General features: G+C 38.7%; 2 protein-coding genes across 4 annotated transcripts; both read left to right on the plus strand.

Annotated features, from left to right (window-relative positions):
* The first annotated feature begins 3,048 nt into the window (after nucleotides 1-3,048).
* On the plus strand, nucleotides 3,049-21,159 carry LOC124110790 (hyaluronoglucuronidase-like). 2 transcript variants are annotated; one of them, XM_048394338.1, is made up of 10 exons: nucleotides 3,049-3,316; nucleotides 3,833-3,993; nucleotides 4,175-4,348; nucleotides 6,649-6,793; nucleotides 7,056-7,106; nucleotides 7,251-7,451; nucleotides 7,619-7,733; nucleotides 7,849-7,961; nucleotides 8,812-8,955; nucleotides 20,988-21,159. In XM_048394338.1, exons 1-10 carry the CDS (start codon nucleotides 3,129-3,131, stop codon nucleotides 21,142-21,144), a joined length of 1,449 nt encoding a protein of 482 aa, XP_048250295.1. In that variant the 5' UTR covers nucleotides 3,049-3,128; the 3' UTR covers nucleotides 21,145-21,159. The 2 variants fall into 2 exon arrangements, with proteins under 2 accessions (XP_048250295.1, XP_046326167.1); XM_046470211.2 differs by lacking the exon at nucleotides 20,988-21,159 and adding an exon at nucleotides 9,430-9,914 and having other exon boundaries at nucleotides 3,051-3,316.
* LOC125378619 (heparanase-like protein 3) lies at nucleotides 15,663-20,575 on the plus strand. Of its 2 annotated transcripts, none has more exons than XM_048394340.1 (3): nucleotides 15,663-17,145; nucleotides 18,222-18,382; nucleotides 20,378-20,575. In XM_048394340.1, the coding sequence occupies exons 1-3, from the start codon at nucleotides 16,958-16,960 to the stop codon at nucleotides 20,431-20,433; spliced, it is 405 nt and encodes a 134-aa protein (XP_048250297.1). In that variant the 5' UTR covers nucleotides 15,663-16,957; the 3' UTR covers nucleotides 20,434-20,575. The 2 variants fall into 2 exon arrangements, with proteins under 2 accessions (XP_048250297.1, XP_048250296.1); XM_048394339.1 differs by having other exon boundaries at nucleotides 15,666-17,145; nucleotides 18,546-20,575.
* Nucleotides 21,160-21,459: the final 300 nt, after the last annotated feature.

The following is a 21,459-nucleotide window of genomic DNA, read 5'->3' on the forward strand; positions in this document are numbered from 1 at the left end:
CTTATCTCGTAATAACGACCTTCATCTTGTGACCTCGTTCAAAGATCAAAGCTATCTTATTACTATTTTTAGTAATATCAACGTGGACAATGCGTGCTATACATATGTTTGATCTAGTTCTGTAAAAAGCATGCAGCAAATGTTGTGTTCTCATATGCTGTCTTTCATCAAAGTCTTAATTAACACAAGACATGGTTCTGAGCCAAATAATGTAAATAACACATCCAAATGAAGAACATGAACACATGTGTATACTCAAACACAAAATAAACGGTACATGTGAAAAAATAATGTAACTGGTAACTCAAACCTTATAACAGTTATCGTGATTTTGACAACATGGCGTTTCTCATAATTTAGAAAATATGCATATGCCATATGTACAAAGATATGGGCATTTTCATTTTATGTTTTCTCATATGATGTTATATCTAAGTGAACACTTGATCAAAACTAATTCAGGGCCCATTTTCACAAAACAACCGTAGCGCTTAGGTGATCGTAAGTCGTAAGAATTAAACCTTGGACCTTTAAAGTTCTGACACAACCGTGACTTACTAAGCTTGATATTATATACTCAACAACAAAAGTTCCTGTGACACCAATATTTTAGTGTATTTTTCAAACAAGTAAAGTTTGGTTTACAATATTGTAGTACATGTATGGAATCAAGTCACAAAAACGCAACTGCTACATGCATTCCTTGCAAAAGTTAACTTTTATGCAAGCTCCATGCATTTCACTACCCAAGAATGGGTATAAAAACATGTGCGTTAACGGGATTTCATATGCATTGTTAAGCATCGTGCTGACAACAACCACTCAGAAAAACAACAAAATTACGCAATTATGCAACATTACGAAATGCCACGCCTGTCCGAAAATGGGCTTCTGCGAGCCATTGGTATGCTTGAAGCAGGATCGAGACAATTTAACGTCCACAGAAACACCATTTGGTGTATATATCAACGTTGGCAACAGTCGAATGCAGTCAGAGACCATCCTCGGAGTGGCAGGCCACGCGTAACCAATAATCGACAAGACAACTGGATTCGAACAACACACCTACGAAATCGATTCCAGTCAGCAACAATGACTGCAAGAAGCTTCCCTGGCCTTCGACGAATATCTTCACAAACCGTACGTCGTCGCTTCAGGTGTGCAGGGATTGTCGCCAGAAGACCCGCCAGACGTCCTTTTTTGACGGGAAACCACCGTCAAGCACGTGATTTGTTAATTGACATTTTGGCATGTTCATGGTATTTTTTTATGAAATCACGCATTTTCTGAAGTAAGTATGGCAAGTTAAACCATTTGAACACTTAAAGGAGTCTTTTATCTGTTGCACACCGAAAAAACATAACTTTGCATTAAATCTTATTCAATGTCACAGGAACTTTTGTTGTTCAGTATATATGTATTTGTTCAATGTATTTTGTTAATGGGAGTTATTTTATATGTTAAGTCTTATTTTTCGCGAATTTCTATTCATATATACACATGCTCAAAAGTTAAGCGCCACCCACCATATTTGTGAGCTGTTACTTTTGGCACTTAATGATGACTATTATAACGAGATGTACGATTGTTATAAGCCGTATATGTAAACCTCATGTGATGCAAAAGTTGTCCCAAAGCAAGTTTATCTTGTGTTCCAAAAGAATATGAGCGGAAAGGAATTTTACCGAAGACCAGAAATTGAAGGATTAGAAAACATTGGAAAACCTTTTTTGTCATATAACTGTCATGATAGCAGCAGACCATATCAGGTGCCACATAGACACCCTAGGGAGTGCAGAGTCTATTGCAAGACAGAAACGTCAGTAACGTGTGTATGATCCACAGACATTGACCACAGCTTCAACCCTACGCCTCATACTCATTACAAGTCGTTGAATGCTTCTCTGGGGCACGGATCCATTCTTCATGAAGTGCGGCTTCAAGTCCAGCGAGATTTTGAACTGGGGGATCACGATGTCTGATTTTCCGGCCAAGAATGTCCCAGAGATGCTCAATCGGATTAAGATCCGGACTACAGGCCGGCCAAGGAAGAGTGGCAATAGCTTCTTGACGCAAATAAGCCAAAACTGCCCGAGATCTGTGTGGTCTGGCATTGTCGTCAATGTAAACAGGGCTTGTCTGAAGAGGATGGTTGTCAACATGAGGGAATACCACTGGACGAAGAACGGCCTCTTGGTATTGTTAGCCATTCAGGTTTCCACGAATTGTCACCAGCGGAAGTTTGCAGCCGAAGGAAACACAACCCCTTTCCTTGTGGTATCTGGACAAATTTGGGTTCATGAAACTATGGAAGCCTAGTTCAGTCATACATCATCATATTTCGTATTTCTGATTCCCACACGCGAAATCAAGAGACTATGAATATGGTGGCGCTTAACTTTTGTGCATGTGTCTATAACGGTTTCATGAATAAATATTTGAACACAATTCAATCGGTTCTATCTTTCGCATGGTAAATATTATAACACAGTGACACGACTGTTCCAAATTGTTCAAAACGGCGTAAGTAAAAATCGATATTCTATCCTTTACAATTGAAGCAAACAATCAGTTTTTCCCCCTAACTTTTATATATTGTAGTCTTGTAGAGGATTTCGCTCTTCTCGATGTGTGAATAGATCATACAAGCTAGGATTACCCTCATCCAATAGCCATCAATAGTTTAAATTATGTCGGTTGGATTTTAGAGAGAAATTGTATGTGTTCAAGTCAAGATGGTATAATATGTAATTCAAAGACGAAAACATAACAGAATTTCAGGTTTCTTAAGTTTCTTTCAACTGGTGATGTGGAAATCCTCTGAAATTCAAAGTGCCAAAATAGGTATAGTCGATAATATGAACACCAATATACCGTTAATCCTGTTGCATATACTCAGCAAATATGTTCACATTAAAGTTATGTTATTAAACCGATTAACTTAAACATTTACCAAACTTTGAAACCTGCAAATAATATTACAAGTACAATATTCCATACATTGTATTGTCCTATTGACATACTTAAACTGATAAAAAGTGCTCAACCTTCACCTGGTGTTATATTTGATAAGATCTGAGGTCTGTAAAGTTTAACTACAGCGATTTTATTTGCCAACAGAAGGCAAAATGTCTGTTTTGCCAGTTTTCGCTGTTTTGTGTATTTATTGTTTGCAACAAGTGACCCTCCAGACTCCACAGGTTTCCATTAAAGTTGATGTAGAGAAGGTGATCCAGGACATTGATGAGGATGTATTCATGGGGGTCACGCTGGACTGCTACTTGATGCAGGACAATTGGGAAGGATTTGACTTCAGGTAAAGATAACTGTTACTGCAGACACGGTAAAGTAGTCCACGATGATAACGAGCACACTGAATGCGTGACAACGAATGAGCGACTTTGAAATATTGAGAACGAAGTTTATTCCTCCTTCAGACCTCCAGAATTTGGTTGTAAGCTTTTCACAGCGATTTCAGTGCGATTATGGTCGGTGGAGGTCACATTCGATATCGTGTTGTGATTATTTTAAAAGAGTCTCCAGTTTAGGAATTGTCATCAAGGTCTTCCTGATCTCATGATGGAGATATGGTCGATTCAGGACAGAACCAGTAGCCCTAGCCCTTTTACTTGATGGTCTCATACACTAAAGTGTGATGGCCGTCGACGAATTCTGCTCTGTAGTTGTTCCGAAATTACATTTCCAATCAAAATGTTATTCATCTCATATTGAGATGGAAGCAAAATATTTATTTGTCTACAACATAATTATTGGCACAGTGTGTACATTTGATTGTCCGGCTCAAAAGCCTACTCGTGAATTCTTTCTCTAGAAATGGACGTATGTTGAATCTTGCAAAGGGGATCGGTCCATCGTTTCTCCGCATCGGGGGTACGGCATGCGACTCGCTCACCTTTGACCCTAACCGACTCGGAAAGAAACATGTTTCCAAATTGGTTCGCCCGCCCTTTACAACAAATTTCACCATGACAGGTAAACTATTCAGCCTTACGTATTGTCCCGGAAGTACTCGGAGTTATTGATTAATTGATTATTTTTTGTTGTTGATTACATGCCACTGGGTATGTAACTAAACATGCACATTCATTTAACGCTAGGTAGCTAAACTATTCTATGTAAGCATCAGTCAGTATTTTATTACCTCTCCATAAAGCGGAAGACTGGGACAATTTCAACATGTTTGTGAAGAAGGTTGGATGGAAGATGATCTTTGGCATCAACGCCAAGAAACGAGATGGAGCTGAGTGGGATCCATTGAATGCCCTTGTATTGTTGAAGTACACTGCGGACAAAGGGTATCCCATCTATGGATTTGAACTTGGAAACGGTAAGCGTTTGTTTTGTTCATATACTCACTTAATTTTTCTAAATGTCAGAAGTCTGTGGCATTACTAGAAACAGGTTCATCATATATTTTGATGAAGGTATGAATATCGTCTTCACACATGTCCCTAGTCCAGAATGCATACTACATTTACTCAATGTCACCTTATCTACGAAAATAGTTCTGGAAAGATTAAATACATATCGTTTCTGACAGAACCTGCACACTATGTTTTACCATAAACCAACAAAGGTCGACACTTTGATCGGGTGCCTGGATCCCACTGGTGTAGAAGGCTTCCATATGGTGGTGTAAAAAGTCCTCCAGTTGCAGACTGCTTAACAGATAGTTCTTTCTTCAAGTTACGGAAGAGGTGGAAATCTGATGGTACCAAATCTTGAGAATATGAATAATGGATTGAAAGCCACAGTTATGCATTGCACAGGTGCATTGTCCCGTTGGAATAACTCAATCCGTTCGAGAGATACTCCACTAGTAGGATTCCTTTGGGATCCCAGAATATGGAGTCATCACCTTGCCAGCTGATGAAACAGATTTTGGCTTCTTTGGAGCTGGAGACTTCATAAGATTTTATTGTTTTGAGTGTAGTTTAATCTCTGCCTGAAAGTGGTGAACCCATGACTCACTCATGAGTAGAAAACGTTCAATACAACCAGCTTGATCTGCTTCAAAATGAAGAGAAAAGATAAACCTGGATCGTTTCTTATTGGGAGTCAGAAGCCTCGGAACCCAGCGTGCTGAAACCTTTGTCATGTCTAGCTCATCCCTCAGAATGTTCTCAACTCTCACGAGATGCCTACTGTTTCGGCTATGCGACGTGTGGTGAGTCGTTGATCATCCAAAATCATATCTGTACACATTATCAACATTTCCCTTAGTGGTGTCAGTTGAAGGTCTTCCTGATCTTGGATCACCTTCTTTGCTTTCTCTTCCACCTGCTGAATTCCGCTGGCTACATATTAACAGTAGCAAAGGAAGGAGCATCATTCTTAAAGATGACACCGTTTCGGAATGGATGGCTGTTTGAGTTGCGGTAGTGACAGCGCGGTAGCCAAGATTGTCATGAAGTCATGCAAACTGTTAAGATTATATTACATCCTTCGCAGTTAGTTAGACTTGGAACGTTTCAGCCACCACACGTTGGCCATGGTTCGTGAAGTAGAAACTCGTTTATATATATAAACAAGTGATTTCATCAGGTGTATATGTAGTAAATATAAACAAAAACAGTCCAGATATTCGTGCTTGTCAAAACTCCTTTATCCACACAAGATATTTCCCCGTTCAACGGCTCTTCGGGTGTAATGAAGACTTTAACTTACATTGTAGTCCTAGGTGACGCACAACAGTAGCATTTGTTGCGTAATAATGCCTATGACGTAACAGTGACTAGTCCTTGGTTATATTTTTGACGTCATAAAGCCTATGACCTCATAGTTGTTTTTTTTATATTTTTATTTCAATTTATGACGTTATAGTTAGTAATAATAGTAGGAGGCATAAATACTACGTGGGGAAGTTTTGAAAATTAAAAATTTTGAATTAAGTTTAGGTTTCAAAAGCCAAATTGAACATCTGTTATATTTCTATTCGTAAACGTTTGTCATTGTTAAACAATTTCTAAAACAGAAAGACAGTAAAATGGCCACTCCCGCACTAACCAATGTGTTTGCTTACATTTATACAACTTACATTTGGATCTCGAATTTGTTGTCTGTGAACAGTGATGCGGTATTTTAGTTGCATACCAGTTTCTCCAATATAATGCGCACCACATCCCGCACATGTTAAAACATATATAGCATCTTTACTGCGGCAGTTCATGTTGTTTTAAACAGTAAATAGTTTGTCTTGCAAAATTTAAATTGGCAGACTTCAATTATTATCGGGCAAGTTTCACATGTAGGTGTGTTACATTTTGTTACACTGACAGTATTTGTATTTTTGGGGTATTTGGATGGTCACACACCCTTATACACATATAAACATAAACATATACAGACAGACAGACGGACGGACGGACGGACGGACGGACGGACGGACAGACAGACAGACAGACAGACAGACAGACAGACAGACAGACAGACGGACGGACGGACGGACGGACGGACGGACGGACGGACGGACGGACGGACGGACCCACCCACCCACCCACCCACCCACCCACCCACTCTTTGTGCTATTTTGAAAATATAGAATTAAACGATTTGTCAATTTTTTCCATTATTTCAAGATATAGGACGTTGATAGATGTGTTAATTGTGTGAAACATGTCCACACAGAACCTGATATTTTCCCAAAGAGTGTGTCTCCGGAGCAGCTGGGCGACGACTTTGCTGTTTTACAGAGAGAGTTAGAGTCTCTGCCATTTGGAAAGTCATTGATCATCGGCCCAGATACTACAGGTGTCGGACAGTACGTGGACGAGTAAGTGTGTGCCACTGCGACTGCATGTTGTTCTTGCAACGAAAAGGTATGTTCAATGTACTGTTAAAATGACGCAATCGCACAGTGCTTTCTGATCACCACTGCTTTACAAATGCTTATCCTGGTTGACACGATTGTTAGTCATTTGTTAATACTTAGGATGCTGGTCTAGAGAGAAATGCTGCTGGAGAGAAAATTATTGTGAAGTATTATCCCATATGGAATATATGTTGTAGGTTAGTTTTGTTTCGCCCTGTTGCAGTTTCTTAAAAGGAGATGGTGGAGGTGTTATCAACGCTGCTACAGTCCACCAGTAAGTTGTCAAATGTCAAAATCAAATTATTAACATTATTATCTTTCCTATTTTGATGTATCATTCTGAAACTTTGACTGATGTTCCTTCAACAAGGTCTATTTTTTACATGTTGTTTCGTTCACCGCTTTTTCTTCTCAACAGTTACTACTTTGATGGTAGACATTCAGTGCTCAGTATGTTCATGGACACAAGCATAATGGACAGCCTCAAGTCTAAGATCGAATCTTTTCTCTCTATGGGAAATGCCCGCATCCCCGGGAAACCAGTGTGGCTGGGCGAGACGTCATCAGCCTACAACACAGGAACTCCCGGGATATCCAACTCATATGTTGCAGGATTCTTGTGCGTACATACTACATCTGATCATAACCACATGCCATAGTTATCACATACACGTAGAGCATTAGTCGATGCGAAGAGTACTGCTATTAGGTCAGTCCGGATGTATAGTAACTACAGAGACTCCTGCCAATATACCAGAATGTCAGATGCTCAATGTTATATTTAAGGTGGATGGACAAACTGGGCCTCAGTGCCAAAATGGGTGTGAAAGCTGTTCTCCGCCAGGATTTCTATGGAGGAAACTATAGTTTGGTACAACAAAACACCTTCTACCCCAACCCAGTAAGTAGGGAATTACTTGCACCACACAATCTAGATTACCTTTCTCTTCAAGGCTAATACCAACACATTGTATATCAGGGATGACAGTGGTCACTCACGATGTTGTCTCTATCAGGATTACTGGCTGACTGTACTGTACAAAAGACTGGTTGGAAGTCACGTCTTCAACCTCACATCCACGGCCGACAAGTCTGTCCGAGTGTATGCCCACTGCGCCAAGCAAACCAGGTGAGTGCATTAGCATTTCAACTCAACGAATACTAGCTGGAAGACAAATGTGACAATCAATGTAGGGAGCACAAGATGCACGCACGTCTTCCTTTCGCCTTTAATTAAGCTCCAACCACTAAGAAATGTCTGGTGTGATTCATTGTTGCGCACACGACAAAAGAGTAGTTAAATGTCAAAGAGAACGCCTGACACTACCATCACACAAATAATGAAGCTGACACTAGCAATTGCTACGGATGCATTTGCATTGTACGAAGAAGTCTGAAAACGTTTATTTCAACAACGCTGTATCAGCACCTAGCCGACACCACGATTCAGACTGCCACATTATGCCGTGAAAAACGATTATTGTCAACCTAGTATCCATCCCTCTCACAGATGCATCCGCCAGACGTCTCCTTGTGCTGCATGTGATACGTCTGTTTTTTAACATTGAGATCCTCTGTCGTTCATGGCGCAGTGCCTGGGACAGTTCATCCAGGTTTTGAAAAGGAGGGTTCCTAGTTGTCCCTTGACGGTCAAAACAACCAGGAATGGCAGAGGATCACAACGTTGAAAATCAGTTTGTTTTGCTTTTAATTTTAAAGGTGTATTGTACATTTATTGGCCAACGAATCTGCCTTTTGATATTATATTTATGTTGTATGTAATTTATCGACATGATATTGTCCGATTGGAGTTCTTTTCAGTTTGTCCATAACAACATTTTTATAAAAAGGAGAAATTGCCTGAATGTTTAAATATAAGGGACTGTACCCTCGAAGTCCAAGTAATATAGAAGATATATTTTAATATATAATATATGACAGAACAAAGACTACATAATCATATCTTACCTTAACTTCAGCGTGTACAAATATGGTGCAGGCAGTGTTGTAGTTTACGCCATGAATCTCCACACCTCTGACGTCACGCTGACTGTACCCCAATTTGCTGGACAGACTAGAGATGTGTACTGGCTCACCTCACCCAACAACAATCTTACAGCCACGTATGTCTTGTGTCAAGAATAACTTCATTGTAGGTTGAGAACGGTATACTTGAATGTAATATACGGTATACTACCTGAATGTAAGGTAACACACAGATTTAGTGTGAAAGCTCCCTTTTTAGCTGCAAAAAAAGGAACTTGGAATCTTTTAATAAGGCGCACTTCCATGAATGTATTTAGTGTACCAACCCTGAAAAACTGAATAAGAAAACATGAAGATCCGTGGTAGAATAGTTCTTCAGCAACCCATGTTTGCCGTAAAAGGCGACTGTGTTTGTCGTAAGAGGCGACTAACGGGATCGGCAGGTCTGGCTTGCTGACTTGGTTGATGCATGTCGTATCACAATTGCGTGGTTCGATGCGCATGATGTCAATCACTGGATTGTCTGGTCCATACTCGATTATTTACAGATATTAAACAATAAACAAACAAACTGAATAAAGGCTAACTCAGTTTGTTTCTGTTATTAACAGTACCGTGGACCTTAATGGAGCACCCATCAACCTGGTCAACGACGATCTACCTCCCCTGACTCCCAGCAAGCTTAGTACAGACGTTACCATGCCACCGACTTCATTTGGGTTCCTGGTATTCCCAGAGGCTGGAGTTTCAGCATGCACCAGCAAATAGTTACCTATGGCCTTGACACTTGACCCCTCTGGCCATGTGACTTCATGCTCATATTCAGATTTTGAATAAATTCAATTATGCATATAAACTAATTTAGCTACACCATCTGTATAATTGAATAAGGAACGAATATGCGTCCATGTTCGTTGTGTTAATTACACTGACATGTAGCCACTGAAATGAAAATAGTTTTCAGAAAACAACTGTTGTTCAATTATCTTTAAAAATATTATATAAATAAGCCCATAGACTCTCTTCTTTTTCACCAACTGCTATAATCTAGTCTTGCCAACTACCATAGACTGGCATAATAAACATTCGGGTTATGCACTGATAGTTTTTTTCTAATTTCGCACCTATCCTGCTGTGTGTGAAAAAGTACAGATTGTGACTGTGGACGTAGCAGATAAAATACAAGCTTTTCTTTAACATGTGTCTGTCACCTACAATTATAGACTGCGGCACGTAGTTTGTACGTGGTCCTGTGCAAAGCGCACATGTCACTGATCAGGTTAAGTTAAGCAACGTCGGTCTCCGCAGCTTGACTCCTGTCCCCACACTGAAGCATACGTGGTGTCCCCTTAGGCAAGTGATTTAGTTCGAAATGTGCCTCTGTTCGCCCAGCAGTGAATGGGTATCCAGTAGGATGAGATGGTAACTTGGCAGCTAACCTTCTAGCGCTTGGATTGTATACTCTCCAGGAGTGTATACTGATCCACTGACCGGGGTAATGATGTTAGCTCTTTGAACCTAGCACAATATAAGTACACACATTATGAGCATGTGAGATGGTATGTTAGTTGTCATGTGAGATGGTATGTTAGATGGTATGTTAGAGTATGTGAGATTCATGTTACATGGTATGTAAGAGTGAGTGAGTATGGTTTTACGCCACTTTTAGCAATATTCCATCTATATCACGGCGGGCGACACCAGAAATGGGCTTCACACATTGTACCCATGTCGGGAATCGAACCCGGGTCGACCGAACGCTTTAACCAGACCACCCCTGATGGTATGTTAGATGGTATTTTAGATGTCATGTTAATTGTCATGTACAATGGTATGTTAGATGTCATGTGAGATGGCATGCTGGATGTCATGTGAGATGGTATTTTAGATGTCATGTTAGTTGTCATGTACAATGGTATGTTAGATATCATGTGAGATGGCATGCTGGATGTCATGTGAGATGGTATGTTAGATGTCATGTTAGTTGTCATGTACAATCGTATGTTAGATGTCATGTGAGATGGCATGCTGGATGTCATGTGAGATGGTATGTTAGATGGTATGTTGGATGATATGTTAGATGGTACGTTAGATATCATGTTAGTTGTCATGTGAGATGGTATGTTAGATGATAAGTTAGATGGTACGTTAGATATCATGTTAGTTGTCATGTGAGATGGTATGTTAGATGGTATGTTAGATGATATGTTAGATGGTACGTTAGATATCATGTTAGTTGTCATGTGAGATGGTATGTAAGATGGTATGTTAGATAATATGTTAGAAGTCATGTTAGATTGTATGTTACATGGTATCTTAGATGGTATGTTAGTTGTCACGTTAGATGATGTGTTAGAGGGTATGTTAGATGTCATGTTAGATGTAATGTGAGATCGTATGTTAGATGATATGTTTAGATATCATGTTAGATGATACGTGAGATGGTATGTCAGATGGTATGTCAGATGATATCTTAGACATCATGTTAGACATCATGTTAGTTGGTATTTTAGATGTCATGTTAGATAACATGTTAGATGTCATGTTAGTTGTCATGTGAGATGGTATGTTTGATGGCATGTTAGTTGTCATGTTAGATATCATGTTAGATGGTATGTTAGATGGAATGTTAGGTGGTATTTTAGATGGTATGTTAGATGGTATGTTAGATGGTATGTTAGATGTCATGTTAGATGATATGTTAGATATCATGTTAGAGGGTATGTTAGATGTCATGGTAGATGGTATGTTAGATGTCATGTTAGGTGTCATGTTAGATGTAATGTTAGAGGGTATGTTAGATGTAATGTTAGATGGTATGTTAGATGTCATGTCAGATGTCATTTTGAATGATATGTGAGAGGGTATGTTAGCTGTCATGTTAGATGGTATGTTAGATGTCATTTTAGAGGATATGTTAGATGTCATGTTAGATAATATGTGAGATGTAATGTTAGATTTCATGTTAGATGATATGTTTGATGTCATGTTAGAGGGTATGTTAGATGGTATGTTAGATGATATGTTAGATATCATGTTAGACTGACTGACTGATTATGGTTTTACGCCGCTTTAAGCAATATTCCAGCAATATCACGGCGGGGGACACCAGAAATGGGCTTCACACATTGTACCGATGTCGGGAATCGAACCCGGGTTTTCGGCGTGACGAGTGAACACTTTAACCACTAGGCTACCCGACTACCCCTATCATGTTAGATGTCATGTTAGATGGTATGTTAGATGTCATGTATGATGGTATGTTAGATGGTATATTAGATGTCATGAATCATGGTATGTTAGATGGTATGTAAGATGTCCTGTAAGATGTCATGTTAGATGATGTGTTAGATGGTATTTTAGATGGTATGTTAATTGTCATGTGAGATAGTATGTTAGATTGAATATTAGTTGCCATGTGAGATGGTATGTTAGATGGTATGCTAGATAATATATTAGATGGTATGTTAGATATCATGTTTGATGATATGTTAGAGGGCATGTTAGATGGTATGTTAGATGTCATGTTAACTGGTATGCTAGATTTCATGTAAGACGGTATGTTAGATAGTATGTTAGATGTCATGTCAGATGATATGTTAGTTACCATGTTAGATTTCATGATAGTGGGTATGTTAGATGTCATGATAGATGTCATGTTAGATGTCATGTTAGATTTCATGTTAGATGATGTATTAGATGGTATGTTAGATGTCCTATTAGATGTCATGTAAGATGGTATGTTAGAGGGTATGTTAGATGTCATGTTAGATGTCATGTTAGATGGTACGTTAGATGGTATGTTAGATGTCATGTAAGATGGTATGTTACATGGTATGTTAGATTGTATGTTAGATGTCCTGTTAGATGTCATGTTATGTGTCATGTTAGATGGTATGTTAGATGTCATGTAAGATGGTATGTTAGATGGTATATTAGATGTCATGTATCATGGTATGTTAGATGGTATGTAAGATGTCCTGTAAGATGTCATGTTAGATGGTATGTTATTTTAGATGGTATGTTAATTGTCATGTGAGATAATATGTTAGATGGAATATTAGTTGCCATGTGAGATGGTATGTTAGATGGTATGCTAGATAATATATTAGATGGTATGTTAGATATCATGTTTGATGATATGTTAGAGGGCATGTTAGATGGTATGTTAGATGGTATGTTATATGTCATGTTAACTGGTATGCTAGATTTCATGTAAGACGGTATGTTAGATAGTATGTTAGATGTCATGTCAGATGATATGTTAGTTACCATGTTAGATTTCATGATAGTGGGTATGTTAGATGTCATGATAGATGTCATTTTAGATGTCATGTTAGATTTCATGTTAGATGATGTATAAGATGGTATGTTAGATGTCCTGTTAGATGTCATGTAAGATGGTATGTAAGAGGGTATGTTAGATGTCATGTTAGATGTCATGTTAGATGGTACGTTAGATGGTATGTTAGATGTCATGTAAGATGGTATGTTACATGGTATGTTAGATTGTATGTTAGATGTCCTGTTAGATGTCATGTTATGCGTCATGTTAGATGATATGTAAGATGGTATTTAGATGGGATGTTAATTGCCATGTGAGATAGTTTGTTGGATTATATATTAGTTGCCATGTGAGATGGTATGCTGGATAATATGTTAGGTGGTATGTAAGATATCATGTTAGATGATATGTTAGATCATATGTTAGAAGGGTATGGTAGATGGTAAGTTAGATGATATGTTCGATCGTATGTCAGATTATGTGTTAGATGGTATGTTAGAGGGTATGTTAGATGTCATGTTAGATGATATCTTTGATGTCATGTTAGAGGGTATGTTAGATGTCATATTAGATGGTATGTTTTATATCATGTTATATGGTATGTTAGATTTCATGATAGATGATATGTTAGAGGGTATGTTAGATGGTATGTAAGATGTCATGTATGATGGTATGTTACATGGTATGTAAGATTTCCTGTTATATGTCATGTTAGATGATATGTTAGAGGGCATGTTAGATGGTATGTTAGATGGTATGTTAGATGTCATGTTAACTGGTATGTTAGATTTCATGTAAGACGGTATGTTAGATAGTACATTGTATGTTAGATGTCATGTTAGATGATATGTTAGTTACCATGTTAGATGTCATGTTAGATGGTATGTAAGATGTCATGTAAGATGGTATGTTAGATGTACGTTAGATGTCATGTTAGATGATATGTTAGTTACCATGTTAGATGTCATGTTAGAGGGTATTTTAGATGTCATGCTAGATGTCATGTTAGATGGTATGTAAGATGGTAAGTTAGATGAAATGTTAGATGGTATGTTAGATGTCATGTTAAGTGATATGTCAAAGGGCATGTTAGATGTCATGTTAGATGGTATGTAAGATGTCATGTAAGATGGTATGTTAGATGTACGTTAGATGTCATGTTAGATGGTACGTTAGATGGTATGTTAGATGTCATGTTAGATATCATGTTAGATGATGTGTTAGATGTCATGTTAGATAGTATGTTAGAGGGTATGTCAGATGTCAGGTAAGAGGGTATGTAAGATGATATGTTAGATTGTATGTTCGATGAACGTTAGATGTCATGTTAGATGGTACGTTAGATGGCATGTTAGATGTCATGTTAGATATCATGTTAGATGTCATGTTAGATGGTATGTTAGATGTCATGTAAGATGGTATGTTAGATGGTTTGTTAGATGTCATGTATGATGGTATGTTAGATGGTATGTAAGATGTCCTGTTAGATGTCATGTTAGATGATGTGTTAGATGGTATGTTAGATGGAATATTAGTTGCCATGTGAGATGGTATGTTAGATGGTATGCTAGATAATATATTAGATGGTATGTTAGATATCATGTTTGATGATATGTTAGATGATATGTTAGAGGGCATGTTAGATGGTATGTTAGATGGTATGTTAGATGTCATGTTAACTGGTATGCTAGATTTCATGTAAGACGGTATGTTAGATAGTACATTGTATGTTAGATGCCATGTTAGCTGATATGTTAGTTACCATGTTAGATGTCATGTTAGAGGGTATTTTAGATGTCATGCTAGATGTCATGTTAGATGGTATTTAAGATGGTAAGTTAGATGAAATGTTAGATGGTATGTTAGATGTCATGTTAAGTGATATGTCAAAGGGCATGTTAGATGTCATGTTAGATGGTATGTAAGATGTCATGTAAGATGGTATGTTAGATGTACGTTAGATGTCATGTTAGATGGAACGTTAGATGGTATGTTAGATGTCATGTTAGATATCATGTTAGATGATGTGTTAGATGTCATGTTAGATAGTATGTTAGAGGGTATGTCAGATGTCAGGTAAGAGGGTATGTAAGATGATATGTTAGATTGTATGTTAGATGTACGTTAGATGTCATGTTAGATGGTACGTTAGATGGTATGTTAGATGTCATGTTAGATATCATGTTAGATGATATGTTAGATGTCATGTTAGATAGTATGTTAGAGGGTATGTCAGATGTCAGGTTAGAGGGTATGTAAGATGATATGTTAGATTGTATGTTAGATGATATGTGAGGTGAGGTGAAATTGGGTTTAACGTCGCGTCCAAGATTATTGCACTTATATAGCGACGTTCATGTACGAGTATGTGTTTGTGGCTGCTTGTTCTAGTCCGGACTGATGCCGATTTATAGTGCTAGCTCACTGAGATACCACGCCGCAGTTTAACATGAATACCCCACTCAGACACAGTATACTGACTCCGAGCCGGCCAGTCCTTGTTTTAGCCCCTTAATGCCGAGCGCACGACAGGGTAAATACAAGTACCATCTTTTAACGTCTTTTGGTATGACGCGGCCGGGGATCGAATTCGGACGGACGCTCTACCACATGACCACGGAGGCGGTCAGATGATATGTGAGATATAATGTTAGATATTTGGATTATATGTTAGATGGTATGTTAGATGATATATTAGTTGGTATGTTAGATGTCATGTTAGATGGTATGTAAGATGGTTTGTTAGATATCATGTTAGATGTCATGTTAGATATCATGTTAGATATCAGGTTAGATGTCATGTTCATGATATGTTAGATAGTATGTTAGATGTCCTGTTAAATGATATGTTAGAGGGTATGTCAGATGTCATGTTAGATAGTATTTGCTGCCAATGTATAATTACATGTTTTATTCATGTCTCGCACAGTGTTCAACGTGACGTTATTCAGCATCATAAAACGCATGCAGCATTTTTAGCATTTTTAGCATTTGCTGGTCTTACTATGCCTCAAGAAACACAAGAAATGGTTCACAGTCAAATACTGTTAAAGCATACGCAGAATGAAGATCATAACATATGTGTATGTATGGAACACATGTGTTTACTCAAACGCACGAGGAACTCAACATTACATAATGTAACTGGTAACTCAAGACATATAACACATGATATTGACTACATGGTGTTATATAGAAAATAAGAATTTACAATATGTACAGAGAAATTAGCAATTTTTTAGGGGCGCCACCTCATGCTTTGAGTGCCCGTCATAAGTTCTATTAAAGTATTTCGATGTTGTCGGTTAGTCCGTTAATTCTGATCGACAACCAACTCAAAACACTTGAGTCAACCCATGTCGCTTCACTCAATATATTTGCTAACACCAAAGAGTTCGCCTTGTATTTAGTCATGGTAGAATGAAGATAAACATACTGTGTTTTAAATGTAGAACATGGTTACTTGTGGATTTAACCGCGCTTAATTTAACATTTGAAACCTCAAGCTGCGCGTTCGGTTGAACTTTAGAGGATACCAAAAGAAACCTGATATGATTTTAGTATGTTTTCGTAAGGTCGATAATATGAACACCAATATCCCCCTAATTGTATTACATATACCCAGCAAATATGTTCACATTAAATGTATGTTATAAACCGATTAACTTAAACATCAACCAAACTTTGAAACCTGCAAATAATATTACAAGTACATACATTCCATACATTGTATTGTCCTACTGACATACTTAAACTGATAAAAAGTGCTCAACCTTCACCTGGTGTTATATTTGATAAGATCTGAGGTCTGTAAAGTTTAACTATAGCCATTTTATTTGCCAACAGAAGGCAAAATGTCTGTTTTGCCAGTTTTCGCTGTTTTGTGTATTTATTGTGTGCAACAAGTGATCCTCCAGACTCCACAGATTTCCATTAAAGTTGATGTAGAGAAGGTGATCCAGGACATTGATGAGGATGTATTCATGGGGGTCACGCTGGACTGCTACTTGATGCAGGACAATTGGGAACGATTTGACTTCAGGTAAAGATAACTGTTACTGAAGACACGGTAAAGTAGTCCACGATGCTAACGAGCACACTGACTGGGTGACAACGAATGAGCACTGACAACCGTTATTTTTGCCTTTTAAATGGCTGTAAGAAGACAACGATCTCAAAGTGTTATTGACAGATTGTGGGGCAGGAAGTAATGACAATCCACCGCAGCAAGGAGGCCAGCTTTGTCGCTATTTCTGTCTGATGTCTTCCTGTCTCTTCTGTTCACTGTTCTTTTCGCGTTTCTGAATGTTCACTGTTCTTTTCGCGTTTCTGAATGTTCACTGTGGCTGAAGTGTGGGTTGTCGTGCTGTATGGGGGAACATGACAGTGGTGACTGTAAGTTTGAAGGCATCCATGCCGACATACGGAATGACACATGGGCCGATGTCAGTTATCATCCGATTGATGGATTTACAATAGTGCCGTAGGAGACCACACAGGATCTGAAGCGCGCAGAGCATCCACAGGGAGAATCAGGGGGAAATCGACAACACAATCTTTTGGATATTCACCATCAAAATATTGCCGTTGACTAACTGCTCCATTCAGGTTAATATATTCAGGACGAATTGAGTTTATTCATCCTTCAGACCTCAGTTGTTAGCTTTTCACAGCACTTTCAGTGTGTCATTATGATCGGTGGAGGTCAAATTCGATATCGAGTTGTGATTATTATAAAAGGGTCTTCAGTTTAGGAATTACCGTAAAGGTCTTCGTGATCCCATAACGGACATATGGTCGATTCATGACAATACCAGTATCCCATGAGTACGTGTTGGTGTACCCGATCTGCTCTGAATTTGCTCCGAAATAGGTGCAGATACATGTCTACCTGAATTACATTTCCAATCAAACTGGTAATTGTCCCATATTGAGATGGAAACAAAATATTTATTTATCTACAACATATTGACACAGTAATATTGTCAATTCAGAAACATAACACCGGTCTTTAACTTTGCCTGTATATGTAACATGTATATATATATATATATATATATATATATGTGTATATTTGATTGTCCGGCTCTAAAGCCTACTCGTGATTTCTTTCTCTAGAAATGGACGTATGTTGAATCTTGCAAAGGGGATCGGTCCATCGTTTCTCCGCATCGAGGGTACGGCATGCGACTCGCTTACCTTTGACCCTAACCGACTCGGAAAGAAACATGTTTCCAAATTGGTTCGCCCGCCATTTACAACAAATTTCACCATGACAGGTAAACTATTCAGCCTTACGTATTGTCCCGGAAGTACTCGGAGTTATTGATTAATTGATTCTTTTTTGTTGTTGATTACATGCCACTGGGTATGTAACTAACGCTAGGTAGCTAAACTATTCTATGTAAGCATCAGTCAGTATTTTATTACCTCTCCATAAAGCGGAAGACTGGGACAATTTCAACATGTTTGTGAAGAAGGTTGGATGGAAGATGATCTTTGGCATCAACGCCAAGAAACGAGATAAAGCTGAGTGGGATCCATTGAATGCCCTTGTATTGTTGAAGTACACTGATTTGAACTTGGAAACGGCAAGCGTTTGTTTTGTTCATTTACCCACTTAATTATTTTAAGTCATTACAAGCAACAGACTATGAACATCGTCTTCCCATCTCTTCCTAGCCGTGAATGTATACCACATTCGGAAGAGGTGGAAATCTGATGGTACGAAACCCGGAGAATATGAATAATGAATTCAAAGCCTGTCAACTGGCTACGTGACATGTAGAGTCGTCGATCAATCAAAATCATATCCTATATCTTATCAACATTTGGTCTTCTTGGTCTTTGGTCATCCTCAATGCTTTCTCTTTCCCTCCTTAACTCCGCTGGCCACCTATGAACATTGGTAAAGAAAGAGGCATAATTTCTAAAGTTGACACCATGTCCTCATGGAGGCTGTTGGACAGATATTGATGACGGACAATATCTACATACTTTAGTACATGCACACATATGCGGCCTGGTTGTGTATTAGGTTCAAATGCAGCCTGAAAGCATGGAGAGTATTGTACTGAATACATGCAAATTGTTACGGGTGTTCTATACATCCTCAGTAGTTAGACTTGCGTCTTCTAAGCAACCACACGTAGCTCACGGCCCGTGTTGGAGAATCTCGCCGTGTCGAACTTCTATACATCCTCAGTAGTTAGACTTGGGTCTCCTAAGCAACCACACGTAGCTCACGGCCCGTGTTGTAGAATCTGGCCGTGTCGAACTTCTATACATCCTCAATAGTTAGACTTGGGTCTCCTAAGCAACCACACGTAGCTCACGGCCCGTGTTGTAGAATCTGGCCGTGTCGAACTTCTATACATCCTCAGTAGTTAGACTTGGGTCTTCTAAGCAAACACACGTAGCTCACGGCCCGTGTTGGAGAATCTCGCCGTGTCGAACTTCTATACATCCTCAGTAGTTAGACTTGGGTCTTCTCAGCAACCACACGTAGCTCACGGCCCGTGTTGTAGAAACTCGCCGTGTCGAACTTATGTGTGGATATACATATACATATACATATACATATACATATACATTAAGTATAAATATGCATGCTAGATGATGCCAATGGTATTTGATTATCAGATTAAACCACATATATTTTCCACTGTTTCTAGAGATATATGTGTGAATTGTGTGAAACATGTCGACACAGAACCTGATGATTACCCCAAGAGTTGGGCGCTGACTTTGCTGTCTTACAGAGAGCATTACAGTCTCTGCCATTTGTCATTGATCATCAGCCCAGACACTACCGGTGTCAGACAGTAAGTGGACGAGTAAGTGTGCGCCACTGCACCAACTTGTTGTTCTTGAAACGAAAGGTATGTTCAATGTACTATAGATATGAGGCAATCGCACGGTGCTTTCTGATCCTAACTTGTTTAGAAACGCCGATCGTGATTGACAAGATTGTTGGTCATTTGTTAATACTCAGGATGCTCGTCTAGAGAGAGAGAGTCTACTTGTGTGAAGTATGATCCCTTGTGCTATATGTGTTGAAGATCAGTTTTGTTCGCCCTGTTGCATTTTTTTGAAAGGAGATTGTGGAGGTGTTATCATCGTTGCTACACTCCACCAGTAAGTTGTCAAATCAAATTATTAACATTATTATCTTTCCTATTTTGATGTATCATTCTAAAACTTTGACTGATGTTCCTTCAAAAAAGGTCTATTATTTTAATGTTGTTTCGTTCACCGCTTTTTCTTCTCAACAGTTACTACTTTGATGGTAGACATTCAGTGCTCAGTATGTTCATGGACACAAGCATAATGGACAGCCTCAAGTCTAAGATCGAATCTTTTCTCTCTATGGGAAATGCCCGCAACCCCGGGAAACCAGTGTGGCTGGGCGAGACGTCATCAGCCTACAACACAGGAACTCCCGGGATATCCAACTCATATGTTGCAGGATTCTTGTGCGTACATACTACATCTGATCATAACCACATGCCATAGTTATCACATACACGTAGAGCATTAGTCGATGCGAAGAGTACTGCTATTAGGTCAGTCCGGATGTATAGTAACTACAGAGACTCCTGCCAATATACCAGAATGTCAGATGCTCAATGTTATATTTAAGGTGGATGGACAAACTGGGTCTCAATGCCAAATGGATGTGAAAGCTGTTCTCCGCCAAGATTTTTATGGAGGAAACTATAGTTTGGTACAACAAAACATCTTCTACCCCAACCCAGTAAGTAGGGAATTACTTGCACCACACAATCTAGATTATCTTTCTCTTCAAGGCTAATACCAACACATAGAGTACCAACCCTGAAAAGCTGAATAAAGGATAACTAAAAAAATATCTGTTATTAAAAGTACCGTGGACCTTAATGGAGCACCCATCAACCTGGTCAACGACGATCTACCTCCCCTGACTCCCAGCAAGCTTAGTACAGACGTTACCATGCCAACGACTTCATTTGGGTTCCTGGTATTCCCAGAGGCTGGAGTTTCAGCATGCACCAGCAAATAGTTACCTATGGCCTTGACACTTGACCCCTCTGGCCATTTGACTTCATGCTCATTCAGATTTTGAATCAACGCAATTATTCATATAAACTAATTTAGCTACACCATCTGTAAAATTGAATAAGGAAAGAATATGCCTTCATGTTCGTTGTGTTAATTGCACTGAAATGTAGCCACTGAAATGAAAATAGTTTTCAGAAAACAACTGTTGTTCAATTAACTTTAAAAAAATATTAAATATAGAAGCCCATAGACTCTCTTCATTTTCATCAACTGCAATAATCTAATTTTGGCAATCCTGCTGCGAAGAAGTACAGAT

This window comes from Haliotis rufescens, unplaced genomic scaffold (genome assembly GCF_023055435.1).
Source record: "Haliotis rufescens isolate VD_foot unplaced genomic scaffold, xgHalRufe1.0.p SCAF_13, whole genome shotgun sequence".
Taxonomy (NCBI): domain Eukaryota; kingdom Metazoa; phylum Mollusca; class Gastropoda; order Lepetellida; family Haliotidae; genus Haliotis; species Haliotis rufescens.

Bases quoted from the DNA above. Each gene is read 5' to 3' on its own strand.
- LOC124110790 (XM_048394338.1), top strand. From the start codon at position 3,129: ATGTCTGTTTTGCCAGTTTTCGCTGTTTTGTGTATTTATTGTTTGCAA. The intron at 4,349-6,648 runs GTAAGCGTTTGT...ATGTCCACACAG, and splicing joins TGGATTTGAACTTGGAAACG to AACCTGATATTTTCCCAAAG. The intron at 7,734-7,848 runs GTAAGTAGGGAA...TGTCTCTATCAG, and splicing joins ACACCTTCTACCCCAACCCA to GATTACTGGCTGACTGTACT.
- LOC125378619 (XM_048394339.1), top strand. From the start codon at position 16,958: ATGTCTGTTTTGCCAGTTTTCGCTGTTTTGTGTATTTATTGTGTGCAA. The intron at 17,146-18,221 runs GTAAAGATAACT...TTCTTTCTCTAG, and splicing joins TGGGAACGATTTGACTTCAG to AAATGGACGTATGTTGAATC. The intron at 18,383-18,545 runs GTAAACTATTCA...CTCTCCATAAAG, and splicing joins AACAAATTTCACCATGACAG to CGGAAGACTGGGACAATTTC.